The sequence below is a fragment of the Hydractinia symbiolongicarpus genome, chromosome 9 (assembly GCF_029227915.1).
Source record: "Hydractinia symbiolongicarpus strain clone_291-10 chromosome 9, HSymV2.1, whole genome shotgun sequence".
Taxonomy (NCBI): domain Eukaryota; kingdom Metazoa; phylum Cnidaria; class Hydrozoa; order Anthoathecata; family Hydractiniidae; genus Hydractinia; species Hydractinia symbiolongicarpus.
This window is the reverse complement of record NC_079883.1, coordinates 24,189,058-24,215,216: the sequence shown is the minus strand read 5'-3', so window position 1 is coordinate 24,215,216 and position 26,159 is coordinate 24,189,058. Positions and strand designations below refer to the sequence as shown.

The 26,159-nt window shown below is 34.3% G+C and overlaps 3 protein-coding genes across 5 annotated transcripts in view; 1 reads left to right on the top strand and 2 right to left on the bottom strand.

The window, feature by feature from the left end:
• Positions 1-508: 508 nt before the first annotated feature.
• Positions 509-5,344, bottom strand: LOC130656990 (uncharacterized). 2 transcript variants are annotated; one of them, XM_057459941.1, is made up of 5 exons: positions 5,061-5,344; positions 3,542-3,673; positions 2,785-2,830; positions 2,179-2,378; positions 509-995 (listed from the first exon to the last, which is right to left on the bottom strand). In XM_057459941.1, exons 1-5 carry the CDS (start codon positions 5,172-5,174, stop codon positions 657-659), a joined length of 831 nt encoding a protein of 276 aa, XP_057315924.1. In that variant the 5' UTR covers positions 5,175-5,344; the 3' UTR covers positions 509-656. The 2 variants fall into 2 exon arrangements, with proteins under 2 accessions (XP_057315924.1, XP_057315925.1); XM_057459942.1 differs by having other exon boundaries at positions 2,785-2,815; positions 5,061-5,335.
• Positions 5,345-5,705: 361 nt separating this feature from the next.
• LOC130656992 (uncharacterized) lies at positions 5,706-7,409 on the bottom strand. Its single transcript, XM_057459943.1, has 3 exons — positions 6,818-7,409; positions 6,585-6,740; positions 5,706-6,315 (listed from the first exon to the last, which is right to left on the bottom strand). Exons 1-3 carry the CDS (start codon positions 6,978-6,980, stop codon positions 6,104-6,106), a joined length of 531 nt encoding a protein of 176 aa, XP_057315926.1. The 5' UTR covers positions 6,981-7,409; the 3' UTR covers positions 5,706-6,103.
• Positions 7,410-11,266: 3,857 nt separating this feature from the next.
• LOC130657929 (uncharacterized) overlaps positions 11,267-26,159 on the top strand; it is a 17,432-nt gene continuing 2,539 nt past the window's right edge. Inside the window, exons 1-6 of one of the 2 annotated variants that reach the window (XM_057460927.1) lie at positions 11,267-11,470; positions 21,244-21,313; positions 22,715-23,013; positions 23,748-23,852; positions 25,133-25,182; positions 25,552-25,647. In XM_057460927.1, the coding sequence (XP_057316910.1) occupies positions 11,320-11,470; positions 21,244-21,313; positions 22,715-23,013; positions 23,748-23,852; positions 25,133-25,182; positions 25,552-25,647 (771 nt within the window). In that variant the 5' untranslated portion in view covers positions 11,267-11,319. Of the gene's footprint in view, positions 11,471-19,207; positions 19,852-21,243; positions 21,314-22,714; positions 23,014-23,747; positions 23,853-25,132; positions 25,183-25,551; positions 25,648-26,159 lie in introns of those variants that run through there. The other variant, XM_057460928.1, reaches the window with a different exon arrangement.

The following is a 26,159-nucleotide window of genomic DNA, read 5'->3' as shown; positions in this document are numbered from 1 at the left end:
TAAGTGAAAATCGTTAACCGAAAATACTTAAAAAAATTAGCAAAATCTCGCGAAATAAACTTCCACGAATAAACGATTTCAATTTTTTTGCGAAATAAACTTTCGCGAAAAAGGCTAAGGCTGGTTACCAGTCCGCAAAATGATTTCATTTTTTGTCGCATAAAGATGCCTGGCAGAAGAACCTTAAGAATGCCGCGACTTGGAGCAATTAAATCTTGCTATGTTAATTGAAAGTGTGACCACACCACAAGTGTGACCACACGTTACCTCTTTCTCCCACCCAGCCCTGAATGCCAAAATAAAAAATGTTATATTTACGTAACATCAATCACTGAAGCATGTAGACAACAAATCAGTTTAAAAATTTTTCCGTTGTCCAAAAAATCGAGGTTTCACGATATCAAATATTTAACGTCAAAGGATTGGTTACTGGCGTACACTTTTTTCTTTTTTGAATCCCCTATTAAGAAAATATGATTTGTTTGGTAAAAATAAGTTGTATAGCACCTTCTGCTTATCATCGCTGCAGATAATTATTTAAGTAAAACACATAAATTAACAAAAATCATATACATATATATAAAACACAACAGCACAAAAACATAATAATATTTACAATATAAACATATTCACTAGAAATTTGCCTTCGTTTTTTATCAACTTTCTGCGTTTTTCGTTCGTTTTTCTTCGGGTTGCTTCTCTTGCAGCAGATCATTCGGACATGTATTATTTATTTTAGTAGTTCTTTGTATTTCATCATTTTTTCGTTTTCTTGTATTACTAAAATTTTCGCCTTTGCTTTTTGTGTCTAAAATATTTAAATCGTTTTCTATTTTAGTATCCCTACATTCAGATGTCTCCGTGGAATGTTCAGCGTCTTTGTCTTGATTTTCTGCTGTTTTGTCTTGCTTATTTATGTCGTCTGTTATTTCGCTTTCACTGGTTGGTTGAAAATCTTTTTTGTTTACATCACTTCGTTTTTCTTCATAGGTAACCTAAATAAAAACCCGCAAATTATTTATTGTCGTATAGAAGCAGGCAATTAAACTGAAAAGACGTTAGGTAAACATTTAGCGTGGGTTTTAATGGTTTATAAAAAAAGATGCAAAAATGCAATATACCTCAAGTTCATTCATCCATAATCGATTAATTTTTTGAGAGCATTCGACACGTTTTTAAAGAAATTAATCATTTTTGTTAAAATTTAAAATGGATTCAATTGGTCAATTATTTTAAATTTAGAGTACCTAATTTGGAAATATTTGGCCCAAATTCGGTAATCTCGCCAATTTTTTTCTACCTTAAAATTTCACGTAGACTGTTAGGGTACTAGGATATGCAGATATATATAAAATGCAGAGAACTTTATAAGAGGATATTCAACATCAATATCTTATAATAATACGGAGACTGTGTCTGTCCGTAACAGGCAAAGGGAATGTGTTCATTTTCCTTTGATGTTGCCGAAAAATGCATGTCTAATATGTTAACTTTTCTGACGTTACGGCGCGACGTCAATAACACTACTTTAACGTCAATATCTTAAATTAATGAAGCCATTACAGTGCACCTAAAACTTCGAGGCTAAATAAATAACTTGGAAAAGAGGTGGCGACGTCAATGATTTTTCACCACGTGGGTAACTAGGGACCACCTAGGAACAATTTGGGTAAGTTTCCCAAACCTGGGTCACCAAATTCGTTTCGGAATGGACGGGTTGATGACGTCATCTAAAAACCTTCAAACCTTAATATCTCCGCAACCGTTTGTAAAAAGTACAAATCCTATACATTTTCTTGATCAGCGTTTCAAGATCTATACGATGAAGGCAACAAAAAAAATTTCTGTTTGGACGGGGCCATTGCTGACGTCAGCAAAATTTTTAAACCCTTATATCTCATTAACCGCTCATCAAAAGCACACGATCATATACATTTTCTTGATCAGCGCTTTAGGCTCTCCACAATAGAGGGAACTTGAAAACAAAATTCTAAATTTATTTTAGTGGATGGGTTGCTGACGTCATCAAAAATTTTATCCCGCCTGAGTGGATTTTTCCACGGGCCTTATCGACTAGTTAACAATAAAAGCCTTTGGAAAAAAATAGCAACTAGAACTGTTTCCAATTCAAAACTGGTTAACTTGAATGGATACAGTAAAAACACAATGTAAACTTACTCTTTCGCAGGGTGTATCTTTTGAGTCATTACTCAACGAATTTTCACAGGGCGTAACTTCCGAGTTGTTACTCGATAAATTTTTACATGGCGTAACTTTTGGGTCATTACTCGACGAACTTTCACAGGGTGCAACATTCGAGTTAATACTCGATGAACTTTCACAGGGTGTAATTTCAGAACTATTACTCGATGAATTACCTAAAAGAAAATACTTTCTTAACAAATATTTTAAATCAGCTCTAACTCTTCTCACTATCAATGTTAAAGTTCATTCAAATGACGTGACTAAAGACTTGTTTGCACAATTCTTTGCCATCACCATAAAATGTGTTTTATACAAAAACAGAAAGAATTAGTATTAGAAATTTCTTTTTACAAATTTTTATCTTACAAAATACGTGTGAATTGTTTTTTATCTTCGTACACGAGTACTTAACTAGATTTAAACCACCTTACAACCAAGCTATCTGGACTTAAATTCTCTAATTTCAGTCCCCGAGAACTTTGAAGGAACTTTCGTTAATTTAGCCAAATTCTATTTCTATGTTGTGAAGAAATTCATCATAGATTTATTTTAAATGCAGTAAAAATGTATGATGCACACCTTGGTCGTCGTCTCTATTTGTTGGATTATCCTGAAACGAAACAAGCTAAAATAGATAAAAAATTAATTACATGTACAAAAATCAAACAAAAAATATCAGAAATGAGCACTAAATAGAAGGTATATCTCCAGTTCTTTAATAAAGAGAGGGTTTGTTTTCGAAATTTCTAATTACCCTTTGTATTGTGTTCAAAATATCTGTAGTTAACAAACGAAAGTATTTTACAGTTTTTCTAGGCGACTAAAAAATCAAAAAATGACCAAAAATCTCAAAAATTAAAATTTTTGTGAAATTAAAAAACAATTTAGTTAGAGTCTCTCTATCTCTGACACGTGAGGAATGGACCAGGGAATTTGTTCAAGATAGAGAAACTTGCTGGAAAAGATATGGAAACGAAAGATTCTGAAAATTGCGTTTTCGTGTTTGTTTGTTTCTTTGATAACCCTAAGTACCAGTGGTGGTATCACAACATCCTTCTATCCCAATGTAACATAAAATAAAGGCTAAAAAAACACAATAATTTAGCAAAGTTTTCTTGCTGGTTTGACAATTGTAGTTGAACTATGTTGCACTAGAATGAAAGCATTAAAATTGAAAATACCAATGCACACGGCTTTTTTTTTGAAAACAACAAAGACATGAAAAATACAACATGAACCCTGTTGTTTATTGAAGAGGTCTTGTTCTTAAAAAAATAGATATATAAAAATCATATCAGGATTCTACTCAACGTTCAAGATACATAAAAAATCTTACATTATTTGGAAGCTTGAGTTTTTTTTCTACTGGATCCCAATATTTCTTGATGAGCAATTCTGCTTCCAGGAAATTTTTGGATGGCTCCATTGTTGATGCAGCCCATTGCACTTTGTAATACCTCCGACCATCCTGCAAAAACAACAGCTTAGCTAGTGTGTGTAATCCAAGGCTAGTCCTTCTCCTGCTTGACCATTATAGGGTCAGTTATTTCCACAATCGTGCTCAGGATAAGTAACCCAGGGTCTATAATTTCTACAATATTGTGCTCAAGATAAGTAAACTCAGGGGCTTAAAAATTTCGATCCAGGAATTTCAAGTGAAAAAGTAACGGTGTGAAAAAAATTATAGCGAAAAAAAATGAATAATTTTTTAATTTTGAGCTGTTTCTTAACAGTGTGAGAAATTATGTTATTACCTTTCAAAAGAGCAAAGTGTATAAAGAAATATGATTTGCTTATTAAATGTAACTAGCCACATATTTTTAAAAGTAAATTTATTTCTTCTCAAGAGAATTATTAAAAGGATGTGTTGTAACAACTTGTACATTATTTTAGAAAACATTTTGCTTGAGGGAACAATGAATTATTTTATGTTCTTGAAGATTTTCAGATTCAAATCCATTCTTTATAATTTTTTTAATTATTTTAAACAACTTTATTTTTTTAATTGTTTCGATTCAAAAAGAAAAAAAAACAATAGAGAAAATATACAGAAGAGGATAGCTTGCTTTTGTTTTTCTGTTTTTTCTTTCCCTCTTGTTTACACAACATCACATGATCGTAATTAATAATACCTGCAATTTAATCGATATTGTATTTAAATTTAGCCTTCGTCCATCCTAAGGAAACTAATTTTGGTAGGAATTAATTTTCATGAATCAAAAAATTCTATTTTGCAGAAATTAATTTTTGTACATTTTTTCAGTGCGTGATTAGTAAAAAAATAAATTTTTGTGAAAACAAATCTTGTGGGATTTTTAAATAAATCACACAAAAAGGTGTAGTGTAAATGGCTTTGTTATTTAGCATAAACAGTATAAATGATAAAATTTTCTCTAATTGTGCCCTTTAAAAAAATTTCTTGACTATGTATTTTGGCAAATTTAGAGTCCTGAAATATTTTGCAGGCATTAAACTTTACATTCAACATTTATTAAACATGCATCATTTCCAAAAATATCTTTTCGCAAAAACTAGTTTTTAAAGTATACCATAGACTTAGCTAAAAATAAAACATTACGTCAAAAAAAGAAATAAGGACTCTCAACAGAATAAAAGACTTTAGGAAATGAATGAAATATTTTAACAAAATTTCCGATTTTATGAGGATTTTGAATTTTCAGCTAATTTAAGGAGTGGCCTGTTTTTACTCATGTTGTGAATTCATGTACATAATTCTGAAATTAAAGCAAATATTGTGAAAATGTAAACAAACATTTGACTGACTAACTGTGTCTTTGTTCATAAACGTTTTAATCACAGTTTAAAAGTAAATGCTTTTTAAAGCAAGCCTATACCTCTCCAATCTTGGTGTCAACAATCTTTTCTGGAATCATATTTCCATAATGCTCTCGCCATACACGCATTTGTTCTTCATCAGCAGTAGTACTTGCATTTTCTTCATCTGCCATCTTAATTTATACTAACTGTTTGTGATATAAAAAATGCCGTTAATATGAATTAATCTCTTTTCAGTTAAATAGGTATTGAAACTACATTATGAAAAATAGGAGTTATAAAAAGTACTCTCCAGACTCCAACATTGTCTTCCCCACTAGTAATTTTGTGAAATTTTTCCAGCCAGGACATTCTTGTTAGCCACCCAGGAAAATTTCCCACACCCTCTAACTATTCCAACACACCTCTTACTATTAGAATTCAGAGAATTAAGAGATTATATTTTGCAATGGTGTATGAAATCCTTTCAAAGGAAATAAAAACATAACTTAATTACACTTATGGCCGCACCTCCAAAAAACTACATTTTATTTTAAAATGCCTTACATGAACTTTTGTAGGCAAACTCCTTTTGGGTATAAAATTTATAATTTTCAACCATTTTTAAGATTTTTGTGGCAGATGCACGAAAATTAGCACTAACAAAAATTTACTATGAGATAATGTGAGATAGTGAACACAAATGGGAAAAAAGGTGTGGAAAATTCAATGTAAATAATGTTCTTTTTAACAAATAAATAAAAATTACAGCATGTTAGTTGTATCAAATGTGGAATCAATATGTTCCAAACATTTCATTAGAAGATTAAAAGTTTATAATGTCTTGTCTAAATACAATATAAGCCAATAATAATAATAATATTAAACAACTCTCTTTATAAATAATGTTTTCCCTAATAAATATAAAAAATTTCATAAATCTTCACAATAAATAACAGAAGAACAATATACATTACAAATAAAGTACTGTCACATCTTTCTCACATTGACGCTGTGAATAAAATATCATTTTAAAAGTATACCAAAACGAATAGAATTATATCACGCACAAAAACAACTACCTATACTCTGCTTTGCATAATATATGCCTAATAATATAAAGTCATCCAAAAATATCATCTCTTTGAAAGAGATTCATTTCTGCATTTTCTTGTGATTTTGCTGCTTTCAAGTTTCTATTTTGTCTCTTCGGTATAGGTGGCTTCTCATCTAAGGATTTCTCTAATTTCAATTTACGACCATTTTTACGCTGTGTACCATTGGCTGGTTTTTCATCTTGTACAGTTGATGGTGAACAACTGGGCACAACTTGCTCTACAAATCATAAAAATCTAATTTTTCATAGTTAAGATTATCATATAACTATTCTGAAAAAGATTTTTTGCTTTGTAACTACTTTTTGAATGCTTACAAAACACCAAATATTTTGGTTATGAACAAATAGCCTCTTTCCTAAACACACACACATTAAACTATACAAATTGCATAGCTTGGAAAGACAAGATAAGTTGCTTTGAAAAAACTACTGTTAAGATCAGTCAAATGGTAAAAGAACACAACAGACAGCAACAACAAAAACTAACCCAATGATGGTGTTGTTAAATTAGTTGGTTTCTTTATGACTGCTGGATCTACCATGTTACCAATAGGAGTGAAAGGAAGTCTTTGTGGTTGAGAATCTGTTTGAGAAGATTGCAGAGCAGATAACACTGGGGATGGTAGTATATCTTGACTAAGACCTGCAAATCAATAATTTAAGAATAAACTTTTACTATACCATGTAAATTTCATATATAATAATATAAAATATACCTACTTCTTACTGCTTTTCTCCTGTTTAATCTATCAATGTCTGGCACACATGGTACTGGAGATCTTGATCTATTATTCAGAAAGGGCGAGCATGGTACAATGTGACTTGATGGAGAGGAGGAGTACACTTCTTCAGAAGGCAGATGTATATTTTGGTTAAAATACATATCTAAAAAAACGTATTTAGTCAAATCCACAAAGTGCAATATTAGATTTTTATGTGAAACAAAATAATCAGTTTACTGCATATCTATTTGATTGTTCCTAGTGACAAAAGGTATTATAGTGCATTATTGGTAATTGGTATTACAAGTCCTATAGATTTATTTCCTCAAATCAGTTACTGCATTTAAGAAAAACAAAGTGTTAAAGGGAACCTGAGGTATAAAATATCTTAGACTTATATTATAGAGCATAAAAAGTGGGTTAACAAGTCTTTAATTTTTTTAAAAAAGACCTTTTCGTTCCTAAGATATCCCAATTAAAAGAATTTCAGATTTAATTATGCTGAATAAATTATGATGTCATATTTAAGTAATAGCAAGTTTTGACATTTTTTGTCATCATATGAATCAGCAGTAGTGTAAGACCTGTTAAGGGATGTGCATTATCAATGTATAAATAGTTTAAAGGTAAATTGATTAAAATGATTTTTTTGCCAATATAACACTTATTTTTTTGCTAATGATAAAAATGATGATAATAATGGATCCGCATGTTGGTTTGCAATCAAATTTGCAATCAAGTTGCAGATACCAAGTTATTGGGTCATCAGCAAAAAATAAGATGTCTGGGACAAGCAGACGAGTGTCATATTGGCAAAAAAAAACATGTTAGAGGCATGGGGGCTGTGCTGGTTTATTTGCTATGCAACTTGACAAAAATGGAACTTGGAATAAAAGCTACATGTACAGCCTTTCATTAAAAACCAAACCAACTGACTAACCTTTTTGTAATTAGAATGATACTAACTAAAAATATTCTGAGGGTGGCCTCTGTCATCAACACACTTTTAAACAGACTATTTTTTTCTCTCCTATGGTGGATATCCACAGGGGCAAACACCCAAAGTAAAGTTGTGATGCAAACCTCCTTTAGGCTATATCACAAAAGTTTTGAAATCAGAAACATTTCTACATTGCATTGATAAATACTTAGATCCAGGTTTACATCATTAACATAGATTATATATGCCACTCATTTTCCTCAACAGAAACTGTTGAGGAAAATGAGTGGCATATATATTTGGATTTATAGATTATTTATAGATTTTCATGGATTATTTTCTTTCTCAAATCTTTTCTCATTTATCTACTTTTTAAAGTGTAACATAAACTTGATGGAGAGAGTAAAGATTACTATGGTCAAACAAGGGAATCATGATTGCTGACTTGTTCCTGGGACTGAAAATCTGACAACATTAGGACCATCATGTTTAAATATGTTACCTTTGATGTAAGTGTATAGTATTATGATAAAATAAAAAGTCCAAAGAATCACAAAGGAAGAAATGCAAACTAGAGTAGGGAAGACCCTGACCCTGACGCTGTTCTGCCCAGATTGCGAAAACGGCCTGTTTACAACCGGGACAGCCGGATTATGTACACATGATCCGATTATGTTTTTTTGCACTTGTTATGTAGTGGTGACCGAATTATGAACGCTGATATAATGGCTGGCCAGGCAGGCTGTGATTGGCATTTTCTTCGAACTTTTGTGAATTAAACATTCTCTGGAAGATAGAACACCCCTAAAAACTATACATGGCGGAAGAAAAAAGTCTCAACGTAATTCTTAGTATAAACTAATCTTGTAGTAAATACATTTCAGCATAATATACTTTGAAGTAACTAAATTTCACGGAACCTAAATTATTCTTTTTGCGGGAATTAAGTTTGAAAAGTTCTTAAACTTGCGAATCCCAAAATTTAGTATTTGCCGCGAAATTTCGTTTCATTTGAGAGCAACAACAACTTTGCCACCAGGGCTATTCGCTTGTCAGAAGTGATGACGAATGATATAAAAGCGGTCGGCCCCGATTATATTTGTTCTATAAGTCTGGAATAATATTTGACTGTCATACATAAGCCGGCCTTCCCCAATTATGTGCGTTCTATAATAAGTGAGAAATAATAGAAAAATGCCATACATAAGCCGGTCGGCCCCGATTACGTTCGTTCTATAAGTTTCGAATAATATTTGACTGTGTCATACATAAGTCGGCCTGCCCCGATTATGTTCGTTCTATAATAAATGAGAAATAATATTGCACTGTCGTATATAAACTGGCCTGCCCTGATTATATGTCCCTTTTATAAGTGCCAAATAATATTTTTTGAGTAATAAGCCGGCCTGTCCTGATTATGTTGCCCTGATTATGTATTTTCTGCCCTGTTCTTAGCCGGTGCAAGCTGCCGTACTTAATCAGGCCGATGTTTATTATTATCATTCCGGATATTCATTATCCGGGCAGAACAACGCCAGGGCTTCAGACAGAAACGCTTTGGTACAAAGCGAAGCTTTTTCGCGAAGCGGAGCCTCTACCAGATCCACGGAAAGAAACTTTCGCGCAGCAGAACATAACTCACATAATAAATACACGCAAAATGGACGAGTTCCTAATATTTTTCACTTCACAACATCGAGAAATAACTTTTTTTCACGAATAATAAACTTTTTGCGAAAATTAACTTTGTGACAGGCATAGGAGTTGACATAGCCTTCTAAAGTTAGAATAAAATTTCATCGACCATGAAAACATATTATTTGGTAATCGATAATTTTTTTTAGATGAATGTGATATAATAAAATATATTTTATTATCTCATAAAATAAATTCCGTAATAAATAAAATTGCGAGAATTAACTTGCGTGGATAGCCTATCAATCTTTTTGCGGGGCGTAACTTTTCTGATTTCGACCGGAAAATCGCAAAAAATGCTTTCTTTGTAATTGTGTAGCCGGTCAGTTTACACGGGCGCATATGAAGCAAGAAAAAGAGCAGGTAGTTTAAAATGTTTCTCAACCCGCGTTTTGCGCTCTGGTCCATTTCACTTGGTGGTTTTCGCTCTGGAGGCTTGGATTTGTTATACTTTTGAAATATCTTAAACAGGAGGTCTTGATGTGCATGCAAAGCTCTCGCATGTCGTAAACATTCTTCTCTTTTTGTGCACAACCTCGCTGCTATATGTGACGTTTCAAATGCTTTTTTAATTAAGACATTGTGAAATTGTGTACAAAAGTTTAGCATATTAACGTAAAACATCAAGCGATTCCCATACAGCGCGCAGCCATTACGTTCCAGGCTGTTCTGATATAACATACATTAAATCATAATTCCTGTTCTGAACTTAACCTTGACGCCAGCACATGTAGCATTTCGATCAACTTCGTCCCCAGGGTTCTTTTGATTGAGCTGTTTTGTCTTGTCAGAGTATCACAGGCGTAGAAGAGCCCTTGGGACAAGGTTTCATATCAGAACTACCAAAAAGAGCAGCGTCGTGTTTTAAAAACAAATCGAATTTGGAACAAGTTTGATTCTGGAGATATGAAGATATGAAAAGGCAACTGAAGGTCAATTCCACGAGCGTTGACGTATTTCTTGCTGTGTTCTTGCTTACTCAAAACGAAGCAACAAACAAACGAACCAAAACTCTAACTTGTAAAGAAAACTGCTAGTAGTACAAGTAACTTTTAGGATTTTAACATCTACTGAAATATATTATTTGTGGCGCGTGGCTTAGTGGTTATGAAGTTCGCTTCGTAATCACAAGATCCGTGGGTTTGGTCTACAATGCAGGTATGTTCAACAACTAAGCGGCTATCCTGTATAAGTATAATCTTGGAGGTATAATATATTGGTAAGAACAATAATAATGAGTAGTAGAAAATGCGGATTTGTGGGTTAGTGTCTAGCATATTTTACTGGATTATGCATTGCATAGAAGATATTTGCAAGACTATTATGTCTATCCAAGCATAGTTATCGACATCATTATCCCCTGGACTAAATTGAACGAATCCAATAACTCAATATATTGTAATGCCGTTTTCGAAAAAGTACATTTTGCACATTGACGAAAAACTTCGTTTGGTCCGCCGCGCCGGACTATTGTAGTTAGTAGATATAAAGATGAAACACGTACGCGCTTCATCTTCATATCGAAAAACACTGCAGGCCCTGCTGGTAAGTAACGAGAGGTTGCGTTACCCTCTGCGGTTTGAGGTACTGAATGCATCTTTCGCTGGAACTAATTAACAGCGCATTAAGTTGCATTCAATCTAGTTTAAGGAGGGCAGAAATCATCGACTGGATACTAAACTTTTTTAAATCGTGCTTGCCCCTATTGCGCTTGGGCGCAACCTGCCCCCCCCCACCCCCCCCCCCCCCCCGACAGACGATTATTGAAACGATCCTTTTTTGTGTGCAAGTTACACCACTCTAATTTGTCAACAAATATGGTAGCTTAAAAGCGGGAAAAGGTCATCGAGACGCATTTTTCTTTTATGTCCTTTACTAAACGTAAAACTTCTTTGATAACCTATTCAAAATTTCAAAATCTCTACTTTCGGAACACAAAACTAAAAAGAAACAGATCAGTGTTACTCGAAGATGATGTTTTCAGAGAAGTACAGTCAAATAATAATTCATTAACAAGTAAGAGATCCTTTTTGGATGATCTTTTTGTTTAATTCACTTTGCTTTGTTTTTTAAAGAAAGAAATCCTACAATGGCGGGATGCTGCAATTGCATTATATCTAAGACTTTTTTCTTCTGAAATACACCCTTTGCACGCATAAAAACTGCAACTTTTGTTATCATTTTAAGACCAATTGATGGCAGTGTTGTTCTTACCCGTATTTCGACCTCTTGCCCCATATTGACTGAATTTTTAGTCAAATTACGGCAACAATAAAAGTTGCCCCATAGTGACTAGAGGGTATTTAGTCAAATTGGGTCAACAATAAAAGTTTTTCGACAGATGACTTGCCATCTTGATAAATTTTTGTTTTTATTTTTTTAGCAGAAAGCAATTCAATTGGCTAATAATTCTTTTTAGAAGATCTGATTAGTTAAAAAACTATTTGCCTGCTGAAAAAATGTAAACAAAGCTTATAGCAAGTCATCTATAGTGACAGCATTTTGCACATGTTTTAACTATTATAGTGATAAGCAACAGAAAATTTAACTTAATACTTTTCAATAGCAAAACTTTGTTGCTGCGTCTTTGAACATATAAAAGTAAATAAACCTAAAAATATGTATGTATAGATGAGTTGCGGCGTGACGTAATGTTTTGATTTTGCATTGAGAACAATGGACATCTTCACGCAAGTGCACAGGAAAAAATATAAACACCAACCGCGACAATCAAAACTAATAAGTGTAAAAAAAAACTGACGCTAAAATTGATAAATTTGACAACAATGTAGATTAACGCCAATCAGGGGACCAAGCCCTCTATCTATTATATACACTATAATATACAAAGCATATATCAATTAACATTAGTAAAAATCTCTGTCTTTCTTGTGCACACTATGGTGGCTGGTTCGTGAAGCGGTGGGGAAATAAACAAAACAAAGAATAGGAAAATCCAAAACATAAGATGAAACGTCCAGAGATGAAAATGTCCACAGTGGAAGATAAGCGTTTATCAATTCTCATCTATCATTGTTTCTCGCTGTTTTAAGAACACAAAATCTTCAGAATAAAACCAATATCGATAATCAAACAATAAGCATCTGCGCTATAACAGTCTTGAATCGACTTCAACCAACAAAAGTCATTAGATCCACTGTTCAATTAACTTGCCCTTCTGCAGTGTTTGAATGAGTTGACTACATTGAGCTCCACGTTTTGTGAGACAATTGGCAAGTTGATAAGATCCTGGGCACCATTTTACACTTCTAATTTCACCCCTACTTAATGATTCTTTGATAGTGCTGATGTCAATACGTAGTCTTCGATCATCAACCATTTTTGTCGAGTTAATGGCTTCAATAACACTTTTGTTGTCTACAATTGCATCAATAGGAAAAGCTTGCACCACCATTGATGCTGTCTGTTGTCCAAATATTTCAAGCAACATGTTTTGATGAAAAATAGCATCTTCCAATCCTTCCTGAAACTTAAGGCTTCAGCTGCAATGGTTGATCGAACAATACGTTTGATCTTATTAGCTTGCCAAGACAATACACAGCAGTGATTGTTTGCATCAGCTAGAAAGACAATATGCCCACCCATGCTGGATACACCATCACTGAAATTTGCATGTGATGCATCTGAGAAAACAATAATACGCCATGTTTTTATCTCTGCAAGAAATGGGTAAAATATTGTGCATGATCCTTGCTTCAGCTTGCGTATGTTTTTAGTCGCTCGAACAAGATTGTGAACACATGCATTCTTAAATTTTGTGCTTAAATCCACCACATCATATGCCAGATCAGGTCGTGTTCCTTGGGCAACCCAGTTGAGACGTCCAACAATTGAACGTAGTTGGGTATATTCAGTGTTGGTTAGTTCTTCTTTCTTTTGCGACAATCACTGTGAAGATATACATGGATTTTCAATGTTATCCACATATTGATTCTGCTGTAACATTATTCCAGACTCAATTTGCTCTATTTCAAAACCAACATAACTGAAGACGTTTTCTTCGAACTTACCAACAATGAAACGTTCCTTCAAACGGTCGATCACACACTCTGGAAAAACACTGGAACCAGCATGCAGAAAATCATCAACATGGCAAGCGAAAATACAATGTAATTCACCATCCTTCTCAAAATAGAATAATGCAGGATCCAATTTGGATTGATGGCATTCAGATCGCAACAACTCTTCACGTACACTGTCATAAAACTGCCTTGTGGCATCATTTAAACCATACAGACAGTGATTTAATTTCCGACAAAACCATCAGCAGTATCTGCTTCTGTTAGTGGCTTTACATAGACTGTTCTAGCTAATTTCTTCCCTTGCAAAAATGCTGATTTTATGTCAGTGGCCTGCATCTTCCATTTCTTCATATTAGTTACAACAAAGAATATTCGTAAACCACTCTTGCTAACAGTTGGAGAGTCTGTTGGTGCTGAACAATTCTCTTCATACCGTCTGGCAACTAATCGAGCTCGCACTGCATCACCTTTCATCCATAAAACCCATGTTGTCGATATCGTCTCCTGGTGTTTGTTTGGCACTTCCTTGTATGTTCGAAAAGATTTGAGTTTAAGCAACTCTTCTTGCTTTGCCACAAGACAATCAGCATTGTTGTGATCTTCTTTCGGTACCAAAACTATGTTGACATGTTCATGTGCCATTGTTTTGACACTATCATTCTGTGCAGAATTAGGAACATCATTCTTCTGTGTAGAATCAACATGAAAATCCCATTGCAAACCTTTCAAATTCACAGATGTTGAAGTTCCTGTATCAACATCTTTGACGTTGAACCAATCTTTGTGTTTTCCTGAGGATTTACCTGCACGGGCCAAGCACTCTCACTTTTGAGACAACACTATCTCCAACGTGCTGTATTGTCAAGACATCGTTCTTTTTGGGATAGCGTTTTACATCCATGTCACTCCTGCTAGAAACTGCCTCTTTGTCAAATGCTGGCACGGGATTCACAGGGCCAGTATGTTCCTGTGGCACTTTATTGCTGAATTTTTCTGAAAAAGCATGCCTGTCATTGATGGCTTTTTCCTAAGGATGAACAAATTCATCACCTCGACTTTTTATTTCAATATTCTCCTTGGTGTTTGTCATTGAATAATTCGTTTTGATGTGACGATTGGGAGATACACGCACAAAAACTGAGCCATGTCGAACAAATATAACTTTTCCATCTTGGAAAATCACTCTCGCTGGTCCAAGCCAACGGTCATGTCCCTCTCTCTTGTAATAGACGTTGTCACCATGTTCAAACGTCTCTTCGGATGATCGAATCTTGGTTCGTAGTGCACGTCTAATTCTTTCTGAAGCTTCTGATTGAATAAAACTTTTTCTTGCTTCATGGAGTGCATTAAGATGTTGAGCAAGTATTGCACTTGACGTTGATCCTTCAAGAGCTGGTGGTGTAGCTTCCATAATGTTTGGTAGGTTAGGATTTTTACCAAACACTAGTTGATAACTGCTGAAACCATGCCACATCTGTAAAGCGTTTCTTGCCATTGTAGCCCAAGCAAGTAAAACTTCGACAGGGGTCTTTGGGCACTGGTCAATCATTTTAAGAAGCATAGAATCTGTAACTGCATGGACTCTTTCACAGAGGCCATTTTGAAAAGGGCTCTTCGCAGCTGTTGTACATACTTGAACGTTAAGAATACTTGCAACTTCCCTAGATTCTTCAGATGTAAATTCGCCTCCATTGTCTGTCAGCATGGCTTGCATTACTCCATACCCTGCACCAACCCAATGAAGCATTATAGTATCAATAACATCACTGGGCTTTTTTCTTGGTATAAACTTCGAAACTGTCAACCTAGACCACATATCAATGATATGTAGGATCCAACGACCACTCCAACTCTTGAGGTCCATTGCTACTTTTTCATTAAATTCAGCTGCCATTGGCAAGCAAACAGCAGGTCGAGGTGGAGTTTTTTTGTGTGTTTTGCATAATTCGCATTTTTCTTCTATCATTTTGAGCACATCCATATATTCACTTCTCCAAATCTGGGCATCCTTCAATAATGAGACTAATTTCATTCTTGGTGGATGAGCAAATTGACGATGGAGCTTCAGCAACTTCTGATAAAAATGCTCATCATCTAAACTGGATAACTGCATTGCAAATATTTCACTAACTGAGAATTCTGAACCATTTATTGGTAGGCAATAGTGACCAGAACTGGTATGGTTCAAAACGACGGTCTTCCCAAAGATCTCAGCAGAATCATTCTCAAGATTCAATTTGATTTTCGCCTTTTTCATTGCTTTCAAAGATAGCAATAACGGGGTATCAGAAGTAACAACATCGGTATGAATGGTTATCTTCTTACCGGCAAGAGTTGCAGGAATATCAAAAGCTCCTTGTGATTTCAAAATCTCTCCACCTCCAAATCTAAACATTCGATCACTGTGTTGTCTCTGCAGACTAAGCTTTTCACTTTTATTCAGGGATTGAATGTAGTCATCAAGCCATTTTTCTCCACAAACGGTGCTTGAACATGCACAATCTAACACAACACATTTAACAGCTTCATCACCAAGCAGTTGCACTTCTTGTTTAATACCTCCGGTGAAAAGACATTCATTCTCTACAACAGCTGCTTTGGTCAAGTTTTCCCAACTGTGTGGACAATCAGCAATTAAATGTCGATACGATCCACATGATATGCAGGTTAGAACTCTACCTGCCGCATTCTTTGGATTCATTGCTCTTTCCGTTGTTGTTCTGTTATGGTTGCCAAATGAATTTCCTCGTCCTTGTACTCTTCCTCTTCCTCAGCCTCCTTGGGAAAAGTATTGACCAGTTCTTTTGCCTCTTCCATAGCTATCACCAGCATTTCTATGAACAAATCCAGCAGCTAGTAAAGCATCTTCGTTTTCAGCTAAGTATGCAGCACTTAACTGAATGGCAGTTCCTTTTCTATCAGCTTTGACTTGATCCCCTTGAAATTTTTTCAAAGATGCTTGTGCTTGCTCATATAAAGTCTCTTTTTCATCATAATTCATACCAGTAAGAACCAATAAACGTTCATCCGTAGTAATGTTAGCATTTTTCAAAAGTTTAAAAGCTAATATTTCTGAAGGCAATTTCATCTTTTGTTTCAACAATTTCTTGTACTTGTGATCAAATTTTGAAATGTAGTCTGCTATTGATTGTCCTTGTTCACGCCGATATTCTTCAAAATCATCAAACTTATCCCACATATCTGCTAAATCATCCTTTTTAAGCTTTGTATCAAGAAACGCTAACAATGTATCCAGACCAGTGTCTGTCTTTAAGTCATCTATACTTAGTTCATCAAAAACTTTCTCTCGAATACCCTGTTCACTATCTTCAGGTAACGACAAGGCAATCGCAATACCTTGTTTCGACTTCGCTAAGTCTGTAATTTCACGCCAAGCTTCTAGCTCTACACGATAACGCTCATAATTTTTCTCTTTAAACTCTGGAGGTTTGATCTTCACCGACATGGTGATTACCCTCTGCTACCATTGATAAATTTGACAACAATGTAGATTAACGCCAATCAGGGGACAAAGCCCACTATCTATTATATACACTAAAATATACAAAGCATATATGAATTAACAAAAATTGGCAAAGGTAAAACAATTCAAATGCACTTTCAACCTAATATTCCTAAAAATCTATAAATTAGCACAAAGGGTCAATTTGGCTATGTGGTCCTTCTTTTTTTGCCTGTCAGAATGCCTGTGCATATACATCCACAACTCATCTATTTTCCTTGAAATTCATAAACACTGGTCTGATAAAAACAGAATAGAAAAAGCAGACTGGATTGTCACCTGTATATTCATGTCTTTGAATTAACAGAATACCAACTAAAATCAAACTAAAAGTTATGAGCTTGTCAAGAAAAAAATATGTGAGTCAACAATTTCTTTCTTAGGGTGAAGGGTCTCTTTAAGAGACAAGAGAGAAGTTAAACGTCCTCCACCATACCTTAGTTTAAAGGGGCGATTGTGGAAGTCCCATGAAATGCCACATAGTGATGGTGTCACTTTGAAAAACACCCAGTCCAGTCTGTGAACGGTTGTCGCTAGGAAGGGCATCCAGCTGTAAAACAATGCCAAAACTCTTTATTAAGTAAGAACAGTTGATCAGACAAACTGCCTAAATGAGGCTGGAACTCTAAAGAGTGAAGGTGTCGCGCACAGTAGGAGATTTCAGGTGTGAGCATCATTAGATCGTTACCCAGCTATCACATCGCAAGGTAGATAACACTAGGTTGAGGATGGCTAGTGTAAATGTTGGTACTCTGAGAGGTAGAGCAGGTGAAGTAGTTGAAATGTTATAACGTAGATCTGTTGATATGTGTTGTGTTCAGGAGGTCAGGTGGAGAGGAGCTTCAGTGAGATTTGTGGAAGGTAGGAGGGCAAGGTATAAGCTTTTTTGGATTGGTAATAGTGATGGATATGGAGGATTTGGCATATTCGTTGCTGAGAAGTGGGTAAAAAAAGTAATAGATGTTAAGCGTGTTAATAGTCGTATTATAGTGATAAAGTTTTTGATAGGTAATAGGATTGTCACTTTTCTGTCAGTTTATGGTCCACAGTGAGGAAGAAAAAGATCAGTTTTATGATGAGTTAATAGCAGCCACATCAAAGTTTGGAGACACTGAACTTGTCATGGTGGGCGGCGACTTTAATTGTCATGTTGGGAAGTCATCTAAAGGTTATAGAGGTGTGCATGGAGGCTATGGATTTTGGAGCAGAAATAAGGAAGGGGAGAGATTGCTTGAGTTTGGAATGGCAACGGACATTCAGTAAGAGACAGAGTAGGCTGAACATATGAGTCAGGTGGCTGTAAGACACAGATAAATTACTTCCTGGTTAGAAAGTCAGACAAGAAGGTGGTGAAGGACGTGAAAGTTATATCGGGGAAGAGTGTGTTTCCCAGCATAGGTTGGTAGTTTGTGATATGTATCTTGAAGAGTGTTAAAGAAGCCAAGGGAAAGTACAGGCCCCGTCGTAAAGTCTGGAAGCTGAAGGAAGAGATTGTAGCAAGACAATTTAGTGCAAAGTTGCAGTTAGCCCACAATGGTCAGTGTGATAGTGAAAATGTTGAACACTGTATAAAGGAAAAGAGGAAACTTTGGAAAGAGTGGAAGTCAAGTGGTAGTAAAAATATTTACTTAGAAGCTAAGCGTTGTGCTCATACAGCAGTGTATAAGGCAAAATCAGAAGCAGAGAGAAACAGATTTGCAGATGTGTTAAGAAGGGAAGACCAGCGCAATGAGGTATTCAAGATAGCAAAGCAAATGAAGAAGACTAATCAAGATGTTGTAGGTGGGAAGATACGTAATGATGAAGGTGTTTTTGCTAGCATAGAGGAGGAGAAAAGGGTAGCTTGGAAGAATTATTATCAGAGGTAGTTTGCTTTAAATATGAACATTTGTTTGACGCACAAAATTGATTAGAAGTTTATTTTTTTATTGTATATCAAACGAAATGAACTTTTTTGTGTCCAAGCAATGGGCCATTACATGTAGTAGAAATTGCAATTAACTGGCTATAGTAACTTATATCATGCTTCATTTTATTACAGCATTATCTATTTTCAGGCCCTAGTCATGCTTTGACAATAATGAGGATAGCATTTGTCAAAAAAGTTAAGAGCATCGAGGCTGAAACTAAGATACACTATTATTATAAAATCAGTGTGGAGAAAATTTAAATAAACTGTCAAAAGTAATTTTTCCATTGTTACTGTTGTTAACGCTACTGAATGTGTGATTCAGTGTTGATGTCGTTATAAAAAAACTAAACCTAAAACCTAAACTTAAATCAATGTTTACATCTGTTACGTTACAATCGTTTGAAATATATTCAATTCTTAAATTCGAAAACGCTGCATTGTTATCTTTGATTTTATGCGTGATTTTCTTGATTATAAGTTTGGGTCTGTTAAAGCAAACTGTTCTTTTAATGTTTCGGTAGATACACAATATACCAAATGATTCAAGTTTATTTATTTCTCTTTGATGTTTTTTTTCAACTATTAATTTCTTATATTGGTTTGTCGTATTCAGTAGACTAAATAGCTGATTTTGTATGACTTATCGAAAAATGTTGGATTTTTTTTCCCTGGTATACTTCTGGAATGGCAAAGCAAGTATATTGTTTTAGCGTATTTTGCTTTTTACGTAACGGTTGTTAGACACCTTCAATATTTTTGGACATTTTCCTTTTTTTTTTTTGATTGCACATGTTTATATTTTTAGACGTTTTGTTTCAGGTTATAAACATAGAATAATGCAGATTGTGAGCAACCTTGATCCCAGGGCTTTTTTTATCTTTTTCACCATCCTGTTATAAAAGAGCCAAAGAGTTTAAATGTGAGTTTTGATAATTCAAATTACAGTGTTGTAAAAACAGTGTAAAAACAGGCGGGAAACAGGCGGGTTGACCCTACTTGGTCCAATTTTAGTCCCAGGTTGTCCCTAGTTACCCATGCAGGAGATGATGTCAGTCATTTCCACATGTTCTTAAGTTATTTGGTTCAAACTTATAAGTAATAAAATGGCTTGCCTATTCTTATTTAATGAGCAGACTTCGCTCTAAATGCATGACATTGTGTCGTAACGTCTAAGTAGTTGTCAAATAAGGCATACTTTTTTTTTAGGTTAGATCAAAGGAAAACAAACACATCCACTTTGCCTGTTACAGACATACACAGTCTTTGTATTATTATATAGATTATACCCTCAGTTTTGTATATTTCAGCGAACTGGATAAGAAAAGACCAGAGATAAGGTAGAGGTTACAACTATAGTAAATGCTTTCATGTCTGTATCTCTAGAACATCAGGACTATGCTGGCACTAGCATAGTTGCAACTTTTTTTTAGTTAGAAACAGTCTATTTAACTTACTTTTATGACCCAAAGATATTTTTGATTATTATTTTAAGATGTTCTTGTAGATGTTTAGTAGTTTTACTTTGTTGGCTGCTTTGTTTTATGGCCACTGTTACATCTGGAAAAGGGGTAAATTTCCTGCAGAATTAAACATGGCTGTACATAGCCTAAACGGTCTGTTCCTAGCCTAATTAGCTGATGCAGAAAATTTGACAGATAAATTTCTATCTTGCAATGCTAAATACATGTAAATGCTAGCAGACAACTAAACTCCAAAGAAAGATGACGCAACTGAACATGATTGCAAGATAAACACGAGAAAAAATAATGAATCACCAAGATAGGAGATGCTATTAAAAATCTCCTGATTAGGCTACTATCCTGTAGTTGTCCCTGTCTATATAATAATTTAGCTAAACTACGAACTACGAAAGAAATATATATATATATATACCGCTATCAGCAAAGCACTTTTCTAAAATTGGAGAAGTCTCCGTATTTGGACGTATTTCCAAATCCAGCGTTAAAGTGTTGTATAAATACAATCTTATGTGTTTCCATGCAGGGGAAATGTTTTGTAATGTATAAATATTGTAGAAACCATTAAGGTAAAAAATGTTTGCCAAACTGACACTCATTTAGAAGAACTGTTAGTAATATAATTATTAGTAATAGATTAATGGTGGAAGCTTCATGACTTGACATCTACATTTCAGTTTGCAATAAAGTTTGGCCTATGTTTTTACAAACCATCATGTAGAGCCAAGGTTTTGTTGTATTTGCAATGATGTCTCATAGACACAAGACTTGGGTGTCACCATTGTGAACTAAAACTGACTTGTCTGTCTAACATTTCTACTATCCTCTTTTAGAGAGCTATGAAAAAATTATCCAATCATGTTCCATAAATTTTTCAAGAACCATGGGAAACCAACTTGATAGGTCAGTATATTATTATTTGTTTATAAATAGTAATAATAATTTATCCTATTCAAAACTGCTGTCAAAAAACAACTTATATTATTAAATTATTTTTAGGTTTTCTCAAACGGTTTACAGGTACACCATAAAAGCAGAAAATATTATTTAAATGTATAATACATTATAGGAAGTTAAGTGATTCTAAAGCAGGGAGCAACATATATTAATTCAATATATTTTTACACATGTTAAGTATGCACAGTGATGTTCTCTATAAGATAAGTCTAATTTCATTCTCCCTCTCCCAGGAAAAGTCTTTGATCTTGTACCTTCCAATTGCTTTTATATCTATTAGGATATTTTAATTGAATAATTTTTTTAAGAATATTGACCTTTAATTTAATAAGTACCCCCAAGATTGTGGAAAAATATAACCCTCTTACTTGAGCTAATTCCCTAAAAAGGAACCTTAAACTTAACATTCTTTTCAGTCAAGTGCATTTGAGGCGCATTACAAGATTGCCGCAAGACAATATAATACAGTATTTTAACCCAAAGTTTAAATGATGCTTAGTAAATTAATTATTTCTAAACAAAATATGTGGTATTTTAAACACATCAAATGAATTTCTCACTAAATACTACATTTCAAACACCATGTATCAGGCCTTTTCAGGAGAGGCGTGCAATAGCACGCGCACACCTCCACACACACGCAAAATGGCTTAGGCGTGCTATTGATATCACCTGCAAAATGACAAATTTTATAAGAAGTTAACCAGTGCAGCACACCCAAAAACACACCTAAAATACTTGAGGCGTGCTCTTTGGCACACACGTATTAAAATTTTCCCAAAAAGGCCTGATGTATAAGTAGGATATCTTTGTTATTAGTCTAGGTGATTTTGAAAAACTTAAAAAATGACTTGGAAACCTTGAATAAATTTTGTCTATAGTATTGTATAAAGGCATCCTTTTTTGGTTGGCATTGCATTTGCCTTTACTTTACATAGGAATTTGCTTCTTAAAGAAAAGAAAAGATTTATAGCAAAATCTTTTAAAAACAAAAAAAAAGGAGATAAAACTTAACTATTTAAATTATTAGCTTAAATATATGCATTTTCAATTGTAATAAATTTCCGAATTTTGTAGGTGAATTTTCTTAATCTTACAATAGTTTTAAATGTGTGGGAATGACTGCACACGATCAAACTTCTTCATCCAACATTTTGAGCTATGTTTGTTTGATCTTTTGTGTCAATCCTCAAACGTCTTCATTTTTATTACAAAGGACATCATTATGTCTAACATTCAAAAGTTCGATCAAATTGATATTTTATTGTCCAGAATGCACTTTAAGAATGTAAATTCCCTTGTGTCAATCTTTTAAAAATTTTCACCATTGTCTTTACCTTATTTTAGGGAGAAGCTTGGTGTTGCACAAACCATGGCCAGCCAGCAAAACACAAGTGATAGTTGCTGGGAGACTATAGCTGCCACACCTTCTTTTTCGAAAACAAGAAACTACAAATGTGAAAGGATTGCCCCACCTCCCAAAATCCACAAGGGTACACCACTTCCTAAAGAAACTTCTCATGCGACCTATAAATGCAATGGACGTCAAAGGAGATGGTCACAAAACAGAAAAGCAAAGTCAGCAGCCACAGACGTAACAGCAACTAAAAATTTGAAAGTATTGCATGAGGAAGCAGAAAATCCTGGTATGTATTATGTCATGTCCCCTCAGTGCTGCCCTTCCCTAATAAATGCCACTATTCTGCCTTGAAATAGTAAAAATATACTGAGGGTGTCAAATACAGGGAATACGGTACCTTATTACCTGACTGATACAAAAAACTGGTTAGTATAAAAAAATCCGATGATTTTATTGGTTTACGGCTTATTTTACCAGGTCCTTGTATGAAGCCATACTAACCGATTTGGGTAGCCATTCTTAAAATGGCAACATAAAAACGTAAACAAACAAAAAACATTTTCATAGCACACAAAATATATAAAAGTAGCTCATCTAAAACCATCTTTTCGTTTCAATTCACATAAACTATGATTCGAATTTGTTTTGCGAACTTACAAAAGTTTAAAATCGAGAGATCAGGAATTTGAAAAGTATCAAAATCAAACATGCATTTTTTCCCTTGTGCCTTGGGAATAGCAACTTAAATATAACTTTGTTTGTTTTGTTCACAAAGGAATATTTATTTGCAGACCAGATACAGTCAGGTAATAAAACGGATACTGACTGGTTTTGATGTTGCACTGTAAAATACAATGCCCTCTGTCAAGGGTGCAGACTCCGCAAGCTTGGTCTGTACTTTTGACCTCCGCCTTTGTATTTTACAGTACAACATCAAAACCGGTCAGTATCCGTTAATTAAGTGCCTCCTCTGTGTTGATATAGAGTTTTTATTGTTTTCAATTTTTCATATTAATTTAGCCTTAGATCAAGATTTTGACGAAAATAAGAATTCAACTATTGTTCAAGGCGGAGTATCAATATGTCAACCACATATTTTTGGTTTGTCACCTATCAAGGGTAACGGTGCGTGTTATTTGTATTTGTGTTCTTTGAATGTCAGGGTGGCCAGTAATCTGAAAACTTGTCAGAGTCATGATATTATGTTGTATAAAACACAGCTGTCATCTGAGTGCAATGGAACATTTTCTTAAAAAGTTGGTTTCTGTAATAACCAATTTTACATTCATAAGTCAGACAAATTTATAATTTAGTAATACGAAAATTGACTGACCACTCTGAAAGTGCAGAGGAAATCAATGAAACTGATTTATCGCTCATATGCATATAATCCATTGCGTCATCTTTAATAACCTTCATGCTAACACATTTTAACATTCATTGGATAGCGCTTTTTTACTTGCTTAACTTTTTTATCAGACATATAAACACAGAGTGCTGATAAAGAGAAAACTAGACTAGAGAAGTCTAGACTACCATCCATGAACTATAAGCAATCAATTGGAGAATCACACTATATATTTTTATTCTGAGCTAATAGGCTCTTATACTTCAGCTAAGGGCTGTTAAAATCGGTAGGGTTTTTTAGTGCAAAAGCTACTCAGCAATAGTTGCATGTCTGACCATGTGAGTTAAATAACAACACAAGGGTAGCTGCTACTCGTGGAAACTTCTGGGAATGGAATATACTCATGTAAAAAAATTCCTTCGAATTCGCTAGAATGGGAAAAACGCCTTGGAAATAGTTTTCTGACAAAAACTTTAGTGGCGAGGTTATGGAAACCATTTTTTTAATGATTTTTTTTTGTTAAACGAAATTTTTCTTGAAAAACTTCTGGAACACTCCTGGTTTTTAAATTCCATATAAGCATTCTATATTCTATACCATCAGTCATTCTGATTAGAATCAATGTAGTCCTAATTTTTTTCAATCCCCTACTTAGTAAAATAGAAGTGATTAGTATAATAAGAACTAGTCGTTAGCCTGTGGAAGAATTCACGAGTCCGCTAATCCCTTAATTCTCGCCTGTCATACCATGGAGGTCACACGTATTTCTCAGGTTGCTATCTCGTAAATTTTTGGCCGCGTGTTTGTATGAAGAAAGAAAATTTAGTGGGATAGAGGTTATTACTGTGATCATGAGTGCGGTTATATTGCGGTTTTCGATTTAATAACCCCCTGGTTTCTAAAAAATTGCGGAAAAGATCACAAGAATATAAGTTGCCATTTTGAACACAGGCGGAGGGTGGGTATTAATATAGAGATTTGGTTTATTTTGTACAGTTTTTATTGTTCATGTTTATAGCGCCATAATTTATATTTTTTTTCTTTTTTTCTTTTTAAGCTCCAAAAACGAAGGAAAAAGTTGTTGCGCCGCTAAAGCATTACTTGGTTGTAAGTAATTAATGTCTAATATGACTAGTCTAGTAAAAGAGAGGCTGTATAAAAAGGATTGTTTGTGTACAGGTTACAGTACCTGTTCTCTACCATTTATCCGATTTTGTGGTAGCTGTCCTCTACCATTGTTCTGATTTTGTGATAGCTTCTATCTTTTATTAACTGGTAGCATTTTTTTATTGGTCGAAAGTATTGTCTACTTTTTTGGTTGCCAAGCATGCTCTACAAACCACGTGGGTCTTTGGAGTATGTATCAGAAAATTTCGCCTTGTGGAGCTCGAGCTTCACCTGTTGGGAGTTGCGGTGACTGATTCTTGTAGCTCTTGAGGATGTTATGTAAAGTAATTCTCATTTTTTACAATCTAGAATACACTGAAGTCGCCTGACAGTTCTCAATCTAAAGTTGAAAAATGGCTAGCCAGTACTGAAAAACATTTTAAGAAAAAGGACTTTTCACATTCAGTAAGTACGCTTGATTGCACACAGTAATTATTTGTCTTTTTTATTCCTAAAATCATTACCTGGGGGACGGGCGAACCCGCGGTTTTTCCATTGGCCATCGACTGATGATAGAAAAGTTGCTTTATTGTTGCGCAACAGAGTGTGGAAAAATTCCGAAGATTATCGAAAGTCCTTCGAAAAAGTACAGGTCTTATCCACAATTGTTTGTTTAATGTTACTTCTTTACGTAATACCCAGACTAAATAATTATTATATATAATCATAAAATAATATAAACGTTTATCTTTCGCAAAATGAAGCTACACAATTTTCAAAACAGAGCTAAAAGGAAATATTTTGCTTGAATCCAATTTAGTTCATACTTAAACTTTAAATTTTGAAGATTTCAGTACAGTTTCTCATGCAGTTGTTGCTTTAAAAAAATACAGAATGTGAAAGCCTCTTTCCAGGGATAAAAATAATTATGAAGACAAAAATTGTTTTTTAGACCGTTTCAGAAGTTCATATGTTTT

What these genes read in the sequence shown, in the direction of transcription:
- LOC130656990 (XM_057459941.1), bottom strand. Translation starts at nt 5,174, where the DNA reads ATGGCAGATGAAGAAAATGCAAGTACTACTGCTGATGAAGAACAAATG. An exon ending in TTGACACCAAGATTGGAGAG is followed by an intron (nt 3,674 to 5,060) that starts GTATAGGCTTGC and finishes TTGTTTTTGCAG; the next exon opens with GATGGTCGGAGGTATTACAA. An exon ending in AACTCAAGCTTCCAAATAAT is followed by an intron (nt 2,831 to 3,541) that starts GTAAGATTTTTT and finishes TATCTATTTTAG; the next exon opens with CTTGTTTCGTTTCAGGATAA.
- LOC130656992 (XM_057459943.1), bottom strand. Translation starts at nt 6,980, where the DNA reads ATGTATTTTAACCAAAATATACATCTGCCTTCTGAAGAAGTGTACTCC. An exon ending in CAGGAGAAAAGCAGTAAGAA is followed by an intron (nt 6,741 to 6,817) that starts GTAGGTATATTT and finishes ATTGATTTGCAG; the next exon opens with GTCTTAGTCAAGATATACTA. An exon ending in TTTAACAACACCATCATTGG is followed by an intron (nt 6,316 to 6,584) that starts GTTAGTTTTTGT and finishes TATGATTTGTAG; the next exon opens with AGCAAGTTGTGCCCAGTTGT.